Genomic DNA, 15725 nt, shown 5'->3' on the forward strand with positions numbered 1-15725 from the left:
TACCCTGGTGCTACTAGGAGTACTAGTAAAGTACACATTAATATAATGTATATCCAATATACTTCTGTCGACCTTGCCAGCCTTCTCATATACGAAGTATCTAGGGTAGTTCTGCTTCAGTGACCGTTCCCCTCATTTCAGAAGCACTTAGTCTCGGGTTTGGGTTCAACCTTGGGTTTCTTCACTAGAGCAGCAACTGATTTGCCGTTTCATGAAGTATCCCTTCTTGCCCTTGCCCTTCTAGAAACTAGTGGTTTTACTAAACATCAACAATTGATGCTCCTACTTGATTTCTACTTTCGCGGTGTCAAACATCGGGAGTTGCTCAAGGATCATCATGTCTATCCCTGATATGTTATAGTTCATCACGAAGCTCTAATAGCTTGGTGGCAGTGACTATGGAGAACCATCACTATCTCATCTGGAAGATTAACTCCCACTCGATTCAAGTGATTGTAGTACTTAGACAATCTGAGCACATGCTCAACGATTGAGCTTTTCTCCCTTAGTTTGCAGGCTTAAGAAACTTGTCAGAGGTCTCATACCTCTTGATGTGGGCACTAGCCTGAAATCCCAATTTCAGTCTTTGGAACATCTCATATGTTCTGCGACGTTTCAAAACCGTCTTTGGTGCCACAATTTTAAACCGTTCAACATTACGCACTGAAATATCACATAGTCATCAAAACGTGTATGTCAGATGTTCGCAACATCCACAAACGACGCTCGAGGTTCAGCACACCGAGCGGTGCATTAAGGACATAAGCCTTCTGTGCAGCAATGAGGACAATCCTCAGTTTACGGACCCAGTCCGCATAATTGCTACTATCAACTTTCAACTAAATTTTCTCTAGGAACATATCTTAGTAGAACTAAAGCGTAAGCTACGACATTATTTGCAAAGACCTTTTGACTATGTTCATGATAATCAAGTTCATCTGATTATTTAATGAACTCCCACTTAGATAGACATCCCTCTAGTCATCTAAGTGATACATGATCCGAATCGACTAGGCCGTGTCCGATCATCACGTGAGACGGACTAGTCATCATCGGTGAACATCTCCATGTTGATCGTATCTACTATACGACTCATGTTCGACCTTTTGGTCTCTTGTGTTCCGAGGCCATGTCTGTACATGCTAGGCTCGTCAAGTCAACCTAAGTGTTTTGCTTGTGTTCCGAGGCCATGTCTGTACATGCTAGGCTCGTCAACACCCGTTGTATGCGAACGTTAGAATCTATCACACCCGATCATCACGTGGTGCTTCGAAACAACGAACCTTCGCAACGGTGCACAGTTAGGGGGAACACATCTCTTGAAATTTTAGTGAGGGATCATCTTATTTATGCTACCGTCGTTCTAAGCAAATAAGATGTAAACATGACAAACATCACATGCAAATCATAAAGTGACATGATATGGCCAATATCATCTTGCGCCTTTGATCTCCATCTTCGAGGCGCGGCATGATCACCTTCGTCACCGGCATGACACCATGATCTTCATCATCGTGTCTTCATGAAGTTGTCTCGCCAACTATTACTTCTACTACTATGGCTAACGGTTAGCAATAAAGTAAAGTAATTACACGGCGTTTTCATTGACACGCAGGTCATACAATAAATTAAGACAACTCCTATGGCTCCTGCCGGTTGTCATACTCATCGACATGCAAGTCGTGATTCCTATTACAAGAACATGATCAATCTCATACATCACATATATAATTCATCACATCCTTTTGGCCATATCACATCACATAGCATACCCTGCAAAAACAAGTTAGACGTCTTCTAATTGTTGTTGCATGTTTTACGTGGCTGCTATGGGTTTCTAGCAAAGACGTTTCTTACCTACGCAAAAGCCACAACGGTGATATGCCAATTGCTATTTACCCTTCATAAGGACCCTTTTCATCGAATCTGATCCAACTAAAGTGGGAGAGACAGACACCCGCTAGCCACCTTATGCATCAAGTGCATGTCAGTTGGTGGAACCTGTCTCACGTAAGAGTACGTGTAAGGTTGGTCCGGGCCGCTTCATCCCACAATGCCGCCGAATCAAGATAAGACTAGTAATGGCAAGCAAATTGAACAAATCATCGCCCACAACTACTTTGTGTTCTACTCGTGCATAGAATCTACGCATAGACCTGGCTCATGATGCCACTGTTGGGGAACGTAGCAGAAATTTAAAATTTTCTACGTATCACCAAGATCAATCTATGGAGTCATCTAGAAACGAGAGAGAGGGGAGTGCATCTACATACCCTTGTAGATCGCGCGCGGAAGCGTTCAAGAGAACGGGGTTGATGGAGTCATACTCGTCGTGATCCAAATCACCGATGATCCTAGCGCCGAACGGACGGCACCTCCGCGTTCAACACACGTACGGAGCGGGGACGTCTCCTCCTTCTTGATCCAGCAAGGGGGAGGAGAAGTTGATGGAGATCCAGCAGCACGACGGCGTGGTGGTGGAAGTAGCGGGATCCCGGCAGGGCTTCGCCAAGCGCAAGCGGGGAGGAAGAGGTGTCACGGGAGGGAGGGAGGCGCCAGGGCTTGGGGTGCTGCTCCCATGCGCCTCCCCACTATATATAGGGGTGGAGGGGGTTGGTTTCTTGCCCTCCAAGTCCATTGGGGCGTTGGCAAAGGTGGGCGAAAGAAATCCCACCATTTCCCTTCCCCACCGATTGTTATCCCCCTTTTTTAGGGATCTTGATCTTATCCCTTCGGGATATGATCTTATTCCTTCTAAGGTGGGATCTTGGTGCGCCTTGACCAGGGGTGTGGGGCCTTGCCCCCACTACCCACGTTCATGTGGGTCCCCCATGCAGGTGGGCCCCACTTCGGAACCTTCTAGAACCTTCCCGGTACAATACCGAAAAATCCCGAACATTTTCCGGTGGCCAAAATAGGACTTCCCATATATAAATCTTAACCTCCGGACTATTCCGGAACTCCTCGTGACGTCCGGGATCTCATCCGGGACTCCGAACGACTTTCGGATTTCCGCATACTAATATCTCTACAACCCTAGCGTCACCGAACCTTAAGTGTGTAGACCCTACGGGTTCGGGAGACATGCAGACATGACCGAGACGACTCTCCGGTCAATAACCAACAGCGGGATCTGGATACCCATGTTGGCTCCCACATGTTCCACGATGATCTCATCGGATGAACCATGATGTCGAGGATTCAATCAGTCCCGTATACAATTCCCTTTGTCAATCGGTACGTTACTTGCCCGAGATTCGATCGTCGGTATCCCATTACCTTGTTCAATCTCGTTACCGGCAAGTCACTTTACTCGTATTGTAACGCATGATCCCGTGGCTAACTCCTTAGTCACATTGAGCTCATTATGATGATGCATTACCGAGTGGGCCCAGAGATACCTCTCCGTCATACGGAGTGACTAATCCCAGTCTCGATTCGTGCCAACCCAACAGACACTTTCAGAGATACCTGTAGTGCACCTTTATAGCCACCCAGTTACGTTGTGACGTTTGGTACACCCAAAGCATTCCTACGGTATCCGGGAGTTGCACAATCTCATGGTCTAAGGAAATGATACTTGACATTAGAAAAGCTCTAGCAAACGAACTACACGATCTTGTGCTATGCTTAGGATTGGGTCTTGTCCATCACATCATTCTCCTAATGATGTGATCCCGTTATCAATGACATCCAATGTCCATGGTCAGGAAACCATAACCATCTATTGATCAACGAGCTAGTCAACTAGAGGCTTACTAGGGACATGTTGTGGTCTATGTATTCACACATGTATTACGGTTTCCAGTTAATACAATTATAGCATGAACAACAGACAATTATCATGAACAAGGAAATACAATAATAACCATTTTATTATTGCCTCTAGGGCATATTTCCAACATTGACGACCCCTCATTCTCGGTTGAGCTTCCAGGCAAGCCCCCCCTTGATCACCAGATATCGCCTATTCTTCTCTATACTGCTTGCATTAGAGTAGTGTAGCATGTTACTGCTTTCGGTTAATCCTATTCTGATGCATAGCCTGTCATTTTTGCTACAATTGTTACCCTTACCTGCTATCCTACTGCTTAGTATAGGATGCTAGTGTTCCATCAGTGGCCCTACACTCTTGTCCGTCTGCCATGCTATACTACTGGGCCGTGATCACTTCCGGAGGTGATCACGGGCATACGCTACATACTTTATACTATTACATTACTTATGATATTTTTCGAAGATGGGGGCTGAAGGGGCTGGTGGCTCCATCCCGGTAGAGGTGGGCCTGGGTTCCCGACGGCCCCCGACTGTTGCTTTGTGGCGGAGCGACAGGGCAGGTTGAGACCACCTAGGAGAGAGGTGGGCCTGGCCCTGGTCGGCGTTCGCGGATACTTAACACGCTTAACGAGTTCATGGTATTTGATCTGAGTCTGGCCATTTGGCCTATACGCACTAACCAACTACGCGGGAACAGTTATGGGCACTCGACGTCGTGGTATCAGCCGAAGCCTTCTTGACGTCAGCGACTGAGCGGCGCGCACCAGATTGGCCTAGAACGCCTGCTAGGCTAGGTCTGCTTCCGGCCGCGTTCGCAACATGCAGGTGTGCAATGGGCGATGGGCCCAAACCCCTACGCCATAGGATTTAGACCGGCGTGCTGACCTCTCTGTTGTGCCTAGGTGGGGCTGCGACATGTTGATCTTCCGCGGCCGGGCATGACCCAGAAAAGTGTGTCCGGCCAAATGGATCGAGCGTGTTGGGTTATGTGGTGCACCCCTGCAGGGAAGTTTATCTATTCGAATAGTCGTGTCCCTCGGTAACAGGACGACTTGGAGTTGTACCTTGACCTTATGACAACTAGAACCGAAGACTTAATAAAACACACCCTTCCAAGTGCCAGATACAACCCGGTGATCGCTCTCTAACTGGGCGACGAGGAGGGGATCGCTGGGTAGGATTATGCTATGCGATGCTACTTGGTGAACTTACCATCTATTCTCTCCTACATGCTGCAAGATGGAGGTGGTCAGAAGCGTAGTCTTCGACAGGATTAGCTATCCCCCTCTTATTCTGGCATTCTGCAGTTCAGTCCATCGATATGACCCTTACACATATACCCATGCATATGTAGTGTAGCTCCTTGCTTGCGAGTACTTTGGATGAGTACTCATGGTTGCTTTCTCCCCCTTTCCTTTCTCTCTGGTTGTCGCAACCAGATGCTGGAGCCCAGGAGCCAGACGCCACCGTCGACGACGACTCCTACTACACCGGAGGTGCCTACTACTACGTGCAGCCCGCGGACGACGACCAGGAGTAGTTAGGAGGATCCCAGGCAGGAGGCCTGCGCCTTTTTCGATCTGTATCCCAGTTAGGAGGCCTGCGCCTTTTTCGATCTGTATCCCAGTTTGTGCTAGCCTTCTTAAGGCAACTTGTTTAACTTATGTCTGTACTCAGATATTGTTGCTTCCGCTGACTCGTCTAAGATCGAGCACTTGTATTCGAGCCCTCGAGGCCCCTGGCTCGTATTTGCTTGTATGACTTATTTTATTTTAGAGTTGTGTTGTGATATCTTCCCGTGAGTCCCTGATCTTGATCGTACACGTTTGTGTGTATGATTAGTGTACGATTGAATCGGGGGCGTCACAGTGGGCTTCCGTTTCTGTCCCTGTTGTTCCATAGGTCTAGAGTTTCATCGTCATCTAGTAGTGCCAGTTTGGTGAGATTGGTTTTGCGTTGAATAAAGTGGCATTGGTCACTGTCGGACACGATAGTTGTGCTAAGCACAACTATGGTTTTTTTCGCATAGTGTGATTTTCATGCGATTTTTTTTCTGAGAAAACCAAGCAAAATGCAAAATGTCGATTTTTTTAAGAAACCTGAAAGGAACCCCAAAGTGCATACAAAGAAAAGAAAGTGAGTCCGCACGGGGTGTGCCAGCTTGTGACACATGGCGGTAGAGCCGCCACTGCGTGCACAGTGACGGAGCAACGCAAAAACCATTGGTGGGGCTAAACGTAAAAGATAAAGATCTGGGGGCAAAAGGCTATGTTTCCAGTCATCTAGGTCCTTCAAAAAAAAAAAATTGTGCGTGCAGCCGCAGGGTAAGCTCTCGAACGGGTATCCGCTCATTAGTTGCCCCCATTTTTGTCTCAGTCTCAGCGGGGTGTAAGAAGCAATCGCATCGGGTGCTTCCTTAGTAGGCCGACGCAGTGCGGGGGGAGCTCTCGCTTATTTTTTATAAATATTTCTTAAAATGGGAAAAAAATGAAATTTAAAAAATGCTCGTTCACGTGTTTGAAAAAGGTTCAAGCTGTGTTAAAAACAGGGTACGCATACTCTCAAAAAATGCTGATATCATTCAAAAATCAATTTGACATAAACAATGTTTATATGTTTCAAAAAAAGTTTGAGACCTTTTAAAACAATATACAACGTAAAACTATGTTCTTACAATTCTAAGAAAAACTTGTGCCATTCCAAAAATGCCAGTGAAATTTAAAAAATGTTCAGGATTTTCAATATATGTTTATGACATTTTTTGACAGTGTGATACAATGTAAAAAAGAGTTTGCATATTTAAAAAATTCGTATCACTAAAAAAATGTTCAACATGTATTTTGACAATGTTGGACTAATATTCCTTACAATTATTTAAAATAATATTCATGATTCAACATGTATTTAAAAAACTTCTATAAAAATGTTTCAGATGTATAAGAAAAATGTACGATGTGTATTGAAAAAGGTACATATGTATTGGAAGAAAATAGAAATGAAAAAGAAAAAGGAAAATGGAAAAAAAATCCCCAAAGAAACACGGAAAATAAAAACAAAATAAAACATGCATAAGCTTATAAAACTGTTCCGAGCCAGTCATAGAAGCCTCCTAAAACCGCTCCATCAAAATCCCATATTGGGCCAATCGATCTGGCGATTGCCTACTGTGAGACAGAGTATATTTCTCGCGTAATTCTTAGAATGGGTGGCCTCTGGGATATGTTTATAAATTATAGCAGAAATTTGAATGGGCCAAGGCCATATAATTTCCACAGTTTGTCATGCGACTGATTTTGCAGTCAATCGGTCATGCTTGGCCAAAAGACACGGAACGACGACTACGACTGTAATTTTACGATGGGATGATTAATCCGAAGGTGAGAGAGGACCGACAATTTCACTATCTGCCAACTTATTATTGGGAAATGAGATATATCATTGGCTAACAATTCTATTTTGCTTTATCCGTCTCACCACCTTTTATATGCTTTTGTACCTGTATCACTATTTTTTTTATCCGAGTATCGCTATTTTGGCCATATGAGCTGCACAAGTTTTTTGGGCGGCATTATTCTATGTTGTCGTTGGACTGTCAATGTGTAGATATGACGTGAGGGACATCACAACAATGTGCATCATTTTTTTTTGTAGAACATATCTAGTTTTATTTTGTAGTTGTGTGAATTTTTTGAAACATGCAGTAGAGCTACATGTATATTATTCATTAAGAAAAGAAGGGTATTACAACACTAAAGAAGGCACAACCCCTACAACTCCATAAACAGAGCCCTCATGCACCCAGCCAACAAGGAAACGCCAAAGGGTCAATACTTGAGGTGAAGTGGAGCGTGTATGCTGGGGATCAACCGAAGCGGCTCCTTTCGGACTACCGATAAAACACCGAATGATGTCTCGCTCATGTCGAGGTCTTCCGGCGCCATGCCACCAGGAAGCGTCCAGTCAAAATAGAACAGGAGTTGCGCCAAGCAAAGCTCGACGCCGGCGAGCCCAAACTCTATCCCTGGGCACATTCTCCGGCCGGCGCCGAACGGCAGGAACTCAAAGTCGCCCCCCTTGAAGTCGACGCTTGTGCCAAGGAATCTCCCGGGACGGAACGCCTCGGCGTCCTCCCAATACCTTTGGTCCCTGCTCATGGCCCACGCGTTGATGACCACCCTGCTGCCGGCCGGAATTGTGTAGCCACCAAGACGGCACTGCTCCTTGCAGACCCTGGGGATTAGAAGAGGCGCCGGCATGTGCAGCCGCAGCGTCTCCTTGACGACAAGCCGGAGGTAGCTGAGTTGTCCGATGTCGCACCAACTTGCCTCTCCCTGCATTTTTGTCCTCACCTCGTCCTGCACTTTGGTCATCTCCTTGGGGTTCTTCATTAGCTCTGCGATCGCCCACTCTATCGTTGACGATGATGTCTCTGTGCCCCCGGCAAACATATCCTGCAGCGTGTCCATTTCAATCCAATAGTTAGTTCTGTGCAGAGTTAATCGACGGTTAATAATTCCTTTCTACTCTTTTCGTCCCATGATATAGTATAAGACCGTTTTTGACACTACAATAGTTTAAAAAACGCTTTTATATTTATACTCCCTCTAGTGATCTAAACGCTCTTATCTTTCTTTTTCTTTATGGAGGGAGTAGCACGGAGGGTGTACATCGTAGTGGTTTGGATATAAGATACCATACCATTATGACCGCCTTGATGTTGTCGTGTGTAATGGGCACGTCCGTGTCTGGATGTTCCATGGCGTCGAGAAGCACATCTAGCATGTCCTCAGCTGTGTCCTTCATCTTCTTCTGCCGAAGCCGTTTGCGCTCCCCAATGATGTCTTCGAGCAGCTTGTCGACCTGACGGTGCACCCGTCGCAGCCGGTGCCTCATCAGAACGTTGAGGAAGCTCAACGACGGGAAATGGTCCGACAGGTTGAACCCCGACGCCAGCTCCAGGCCCTTCTTTAAGATGGAGCCCCTGTGCTCGAATGTCTCGCTCAATGCCGTCCTGCTCACGATGGTGCTGTTGAGGGCCTCGACCATGGCCCGGAGGTCGATGGCCTTGCCCGGAGGGTGTCCGGCGATACTCTCCAGGAGACGACGTGTCTCCTCCCTCCGTATGGGAGCGAAAGACCTGACCCGGTTCGCGCACAGGAGCTTGACGACGCACACCTTGCGCAGCCGGCGCCAGGAGGGGCCGCCGGAGGAGAAGGCGACGTCGGCGCAGCCGTACAGCAGAGCTTTGGGCCAGGCTAGCTCCGGGCGGTGGGCGAAGTTTGCGTCCTGCACCTTCATGACCTCCCTGGCCGCCTCGCGGGACGAGACGACGACGAGGCCGACCTGCCCCATCTGCAGGTGCATCACCGGGCCGTGCTCGCGGCCGAGGCGAGTGATGGCGTGGTGCGGGAGCTCGCCGGTGGCCAGGTGGTGAATGCTGCCGATCAGCGGGAGCTTGGACGGGCCCGGCGGGAGAGGCGCCTCGCCGGCTCTTGTGCTGGCCGACGTGGAGCCAGCATTCTGGATCATCAAGACTATTGCTCGCATTATGCACACTACTGCTACAACGAGCGAGATTAACGGTAACATTTCCATGTTCGATCGTTGTACGTGCCAGATTACATGCTAGGGCTGCAACATTTATACTGATCTGATCGACCATGCTCCATGCATGTAAATGTCTAAGCTCAGACTGCATGCATGCCGTGTAGACTCGTCATGCATGGTTGGAAAAAGCACGTATCATTTGTTCCCGGAGGTTTCTTCCTGCTTTTTTTGGTCTGCATGCACAAGCGACGTCACCGTTGTCCGTCCCAGACGTTTTAGACGGCTTTGAATTGAATTATAGCTCTTTTTTTTCGTGAGAATTGAATTATAGCTGTTAACCATGCAATTAGGGGCTGCCGTTGACGGCATCACCAACGTTGGCTGCAGACCGGCCACCGCATCCGTCCATAAACCGGGGACTAATCCGGAGAGACACTGGTGTGAGAGCTAGTCACACAACCGTTAACGCAAATGTCCGCCCCTATTAACATCTTCCGCAAATGTCTGCCGCTATGGTACTAATCCATGGGTTAGTACTTAGTACCTTCCGTCAAGCATGAAGAAAGGCTTCCGTCAAAACATGTGTGATTATAGAGTAGCTTCGGCCAAAGACCAAATACTTGCATGCATGGATTAAAGTTTGCTTCCGCCAAGCATGAAGAAAGGCTTCCGTCAAAATATGTGTGATTACAGAGTAGCTTCCGCCAAAGGCCAAATACTTGCATGCATGGATTAAAGTTTGCTTCCTCCAAACACTTGCATGATTAAGTTTGCTTCCACCAAATACTTCCATGACTATTAAGAAAAAAATGAAACAATGCATGCTTTTTTTTTAGGGAGAAACAATGCATGCTAATTTGTAGCTTCCGCAATGCAATGCTAATTAGTAGCTTCCGCCATCCAATGCTAATTAGTGTGCATGCTAATTAGTAGAAGCTTTCGCCAAATATATGCTTTGATTAAATGGATCAGCCAAATTAGTGAACCTTCCGCCAAATGCATTCTTTGCTACGGAAAACTAATGCTAATTAGTAGCTTCTGCCAAACGCCAATGTTAATTGCCAGCCTTCCTGAGGACGGGGCGTCGACCCGTTGGCTGGGCAGCTGAGGTTGCTGCCAGCCCACCCGAGTTCGAGTCCCAGCCAGGACGCGCGGTACTCACGGAGTTTTTTTTTATAAAGAAAAGCCAACAAGGGTTAGCCCTTGGGTTGGTCTCATTTTTTTTTAATTGCCTGCCTTCCGCCACGGTGCGTGACGGCATTAGATTGGCCAGGACTCCCGCAAAGCCGTTCTAGTTTGCGGAGAAACAGATGTCCAAAACGCTCTCCGAACCGATAAAACTGGGTACCGTGTTGGATGACAAACCGCGTCCGAACAACACGACCTGAAAGAATGCGGGCGATTTGAGGGTCGGCTTTGAAGATGCCCTTGTCACGCAACCCGTACACCAAGCAAAACAACTTAGAAAAAGAGAAAGCAGCCAGGCCCACTACGTACACACGATGTACATCTCAATTTGGCGGTCAATTTCTCCATCCAGGCCAGTCGTCCGAACTACTCCCTCATTAGTGTCTGTCAAAAACACTCTTATGTAACGAGACGGAAGGAGTAATTCGGGAATGTCGGCCAGCGGCTGCTAAGCCCGACCGGGCGATGACCGGTTAAATTACTCCCTTCAAATTAAGTCTTGTTTATTCGGGTACCCGTCAAATCAAGACGTCGCTCTGCAGAGCTAATCTGTTGGTTAAATGTCTCCATCCAAGTCAGTCGTCCGAACTAATTGGGAATATCGGCCAGCGGCCACCCTAGCGCGGCTGCTAAGCCCGATCAAGCAATGACCGGTTAAATTACTCCCATCAAATTAAGTCGTCGCTCTGCAGGAACTAATCGGTTGGTGCGGTGGTCTAACTTCCATCAACATCGCGCTAGACGTTAGCTTCGGGGCGTCTGGAACGGCCAAAGTCTACGACATGTGTTCTTTTGTGTACGACCCTGATAGTGGGTACCAGGTAGCTCGGGCTACACAAAACCGAACTCCACCCAGAATGACCTCAGGTCCGGTGCCCGTGATGGTGACCACGACCGCAGTAGCCGCCGTCCATTTGCAGTAGCTCGTCGGAGGACTCGAGGAAGCAGCTACCTACCAAGTCCACGGATCACACGGCTCAGCGCCAGTAGCCACCGTGGCCTCGAATGGACCTCTGGCTGCATGACGGTCCATGAATTAAGCTCTTCGCCGACCCCTCACGAACGTTGTGACTTCAAGAGCGCTGCAACAGCACGGCGCCCGGCGGTGGGGGCCGAGGGCAGAGGAGCGTGGGGGCCCTCCGTGAGAAGTTGACCGGCGCATCCTCACACCGACTGGGCCGATGTCGAGCTGCGCGGGCGTTTGCACGCCGCCGAGAGCTGGCCCTCACCACCGCATCGCACAGCCAGTCAACAGGATTCGGCAGATTGTGTTGCGGCGTCCGGGACGCGAGGAGCGACTGGAGAGGACGCTCCCTCCGAGCTCTGACTCCGGCGAGATACACATACACTAGCCCTCTACCATCCCTCGCCGGGCACCGCTAACCGCGCGGTCCATGAACGTCACGACGGGCGGGCGAGGGAGAGGACATCTCGGAGCGGGACAGCGACATTCGGCTACAGGAAGACATTGGCACAGTGCTGGGAGGAAGAAGAAGGTGGGGGAAAGGGAGAAGACGTCGGGCGACGCCGGGGTCGGAATGAAGGCAAGGCCTCCAGGTGGGCGCGGGTGCCGGAGTGACAGCCCGTGGAAGAGATCGACCGACAGATCGATGTCGAGGAGTTATCCTAGAATGTTCAACGTTGTCGGGATTGTTAATCAACCTTCATGGCCACAGATAAACTCGTCATATGTCGAAATTTCCAGGAAGTAACCTTTTTGTCTCTACTGAATATCTGGTGGACCAACGCAACGTCGTATCGTCCTTTCCTTAATTTTCGTGAACTCGCCAATGACACGTAGAGCTGGTACGTAGCACGTGCTTCTTCGCAGTGGTTTGTTAATTTTGGCACCAGTTTAGATGATGAAGAATTTTTTTAGGGGGAGATGATTTGAAAACTAAAGTACGCCAAGTGATGTATAGTAGTACTACTAAATAATACCCCATGCTGTAAAAATGTGTACATATATAAATAAATATATATATATATATATATTAAATATTTATTAGAACGAATTCAATATAGTACAATTCCACTATATATAAAAATATACTCCCTCCGTTCCTAAATATTTGTCTTTCTAGAGATTTCAACAAGTGACTACATACAAAGCAAAATAAGTGAACCTACACTCTAAAATATGTCTACATACATCCGTATGTTGTAACCATTTGAAATGTCTAGAAAGACAAATATTTGGGAACGGAGGGAGTATGTTCTACCGTACAAATTCACCAACATAAGTACATAACAGCGATACAGATATCAACGAAGAGCATGCATGAACGAATGAAATGCTACTTGTCTACACGACCACTTTCACAAGCTACACTCCGTATGTAGATAGAGAGGTATTTTCGACCACATAATCAATTGTATGTACTTGACCGATAACAAGGACAAACTGATATTTATTCACATGATTCTTCTTCCCCACGCAGATCATTCACCCCCTAGAAATGCCCTTGCCTGAAAAGTCAAATAACGAATTTCTTAATTATAATGGATGCACATCAGTATTTTCGCGTTACTATCATGCGGAAGAACTAGTACGAAGTACGCATAAACCCGTGAACAATCGAGCATGATCGATCGATCGACAGATACAAGTTGATACCTAGCTAGCTAGGCTGGTTGTTGACTCACCTGTCGGTTTACCACCACCAGCACTTGCATCATCGGCTTTGTACGCCTGTCTTGGTGCGTGAGAGTTGCTGCCGTTGCTCGACGCAGCGGTCTTCGTCGACAACCCTTTACTACCTGCTTTACGGAGCGCACGAATGCATGCAAAAGGCGTCAAGAAAGTGCAAGAAAGCATCAGAGACCATAGAAAGGTAGTACCAGAAAGGTGCGGATCTAATAAAGGCAGAGCTATCCATGCATGCACGTACGTGTGCTCAGGTGTTGATCGGATGAGTGACACTCACTAACCTGCACTAGGCGGCGGTGGCGGCGGCTTCTGGCCAGCCGCCGCCGGAGGATACGCTGGACGTCGATCATTCTGCTGGCCGGAAGACCCTTGCATTGGAGGCACAGATCTACTTTGTCCTGCATATATATATATATATGTATGTATGGAGGATATATTAGAACATCAGAGTTGATAATTTGCTTACTCCGATCGTGCATGTGCATGCAATCTACGAATATTGGATGTGTGGACTGGACGCTGGCTCACCCGTCGGCGCCATGCTCACTACTGGATGCCTTTGCGTCTGCCTGTCTTCTCTTCAGCTAGCTTGCTTTGCAAGAGTTTGTTGCTAAATGGTTGTGGCAAATTGTGGGCTACCCCATGGATGGATGAACAAGAGTATATATACATGTGGTACGGACGGACGGAGAGAAAAATCCTGGAAATTTCATCTGGTTTCATCCATCATACATATACAGCGTGGTGTTTGTTTTCCTCAGGGCAGGGGTATACATGGTGTACATGTATTACTACTGTACAGAGCCGTTGTCATTAGGCCTTGACCCAGCGCGTTTTCCCTGGATCTCCCGCGTATCAAGAAGATACCTCCGTGGTACGGTTTCAGTTGAGATGTTGACGTAGTATTTACTATAGAAAATAATGAACGTCGATTCAAATGGCGTCATTGCCTGTAATGTGCGCCCTTGAACAAAAGTCATCAGAAAATGACAAAACATAGTAATACAACAATTTATTATACCAACCCGACGAACTTTCCGCATCAATCTCGTCGAACTTAATCAAATGTTGTCTCTGATTAGCTTGTGGACAGATGGATGCTCTGCCATGGAAAACGTCATGAACGTAATGGACTTGACGAAGGCCTGGACACTAAACTGAAATCCCAGCTGGTTTCATCATGTGTAGTTTCCGTCGCAATTCCATGCAAATCGAAACACACCGACACGCGCGGGCGTCCAACTCCCAATTAACTGAGACGCTCGATTTCTACATGAATTCTGGAGACAGGTCAGTGTAGTTTGTTCTCCGAGTCGTTTGCGTGTGGAGTACTACATTAATTAAGATCTCCGAGTGTTATGTCTGGAGAAGGAGAAGATGACGAGGACCAACAAGCAACAAGGTACAACCACGCATAACTTAATGAAGTGTCCCGACCGTCGAAAAACGAAGTACTAGTATTGAACGGGTGGTCGGTACCTTATATGGGAAGATGATTGTGTATTTCCAGGAACGTGTACTTCTACTTCTGATGTACCACCTTTTTTTTTGTTTTTGAGGGACTTCTGATGTACCACCTGGCTACAGACATGTGTTGTCCTTGTTTTATCACACTGCGTGGTGTTCAGACATGTGTTGTCCTTGTTTTATCACACTGCGTGGTGTCCAACACGAATTTGACTGGGTTGGCTGTTACCTACCTTCCCTTTACACTATAGAAGTACTCCATGGAGTAGTTCACAAAAATAGCATTTTCAGTGTACTGCTTGTTAACCTATGCAGTATACTACTCCATTTGTCCATTACTAAACCTAAATGTTAATACACTACTGCAGAAATGCCTAGCAGTGACCGGCACAGAAAGCATAGCAGTGACGGGCAAGGCTCCTAGTGATGTCCGCCACAACTAAAATGGCATCAGTGGCGGGCGTGCGCCTGCCACTGGTACAAACTCTTTAGTGACGGGCACGGCTTTGGCGCCCGTCACTGTTGAGTGTTTAAGCAGTGGCGGGCATATTTGAGTGCTCGCCACTGACTACTTATGCATGCAAATAAGAAAAATGCAGTCTCGACAACATTTGAGTTGCGATGGCTGCGTTTTGCTAAAATCCATATAATAAATTGCAATATGCTGCGACATTACAGTGATTGCGATAAGATATTACGATACATTGCAGGACACGTTAATTAACCATGGAAATATTTAACTTTTATTGCCATGGTAAGTTTCACTTTTTATTTGCCGATGGCAAATTGACCCTTATTAACATGGCAATTTTACCTAAATCCCCATGGCAAACTTTTATTGCCATGGAAAGTTTTACTATTTATTTGCCATGGCTAATTTACCTTTATTAACATGGCAAATTTACCTAAATCTCCATGGCAATTTTTAGCTTTTATTGCCATGCTAAGTTTTACTATTTATTTGACCTTTATGAACATGGCAGATTTTACTTTTTTTGCCATGACAAATATATGCAAATTTTAATATGATTTTGGTTATGGCGTTTCTCTTGTTCATTTTTTTTATTTTTTTTCAACTCTTCATGTTTTTTCAAAC

General features: G+C 46.8%; 1 protein-coding gene across 1 annotated transcript; it reads right to left on the reverse strand.

Annotated features, from left to right (window-relative positions):
- Positions 1-7579: 7579 nt before the first annotated feature.
- Positions 7580-9129, reverse strand: LOC109752659 (5-epiaristolochene 1,3-dihydroxylase-like). Its single transcript, XM_073498647.1, has 2 exons — positions 8476-9129; positions 7580-8228 (listed from the first exon to the last, which is right to left on the reverse strand). The coding sequence occupies exons 1-2, from the start codon at positions 9127-9129 to the stop codon at positions 7602-7604; spliced, it is 1281 nt and encodes a 426-aa protein (XP_073354748.1). The 3' UTR covers positions 7580-7601.
- Positions 9130-15725: the final 6596 nt, after the last annotated feature.

Source organism: Aegilops tauschii, chromosome 5 (genome assembly GCF_002575655.3).
Source record: "Aegilops tauschii subsp. strangulata cultivar AL8/78 chromosome 5, Aet v6.0, whole genome shotgun sequence".
Lineage (NCBI taxonomy): Eukaryota > Viridiplantae > Streptophyta > Magnoliopsida > Poales > Poaceae > Aegilops > Aegilops tauschii.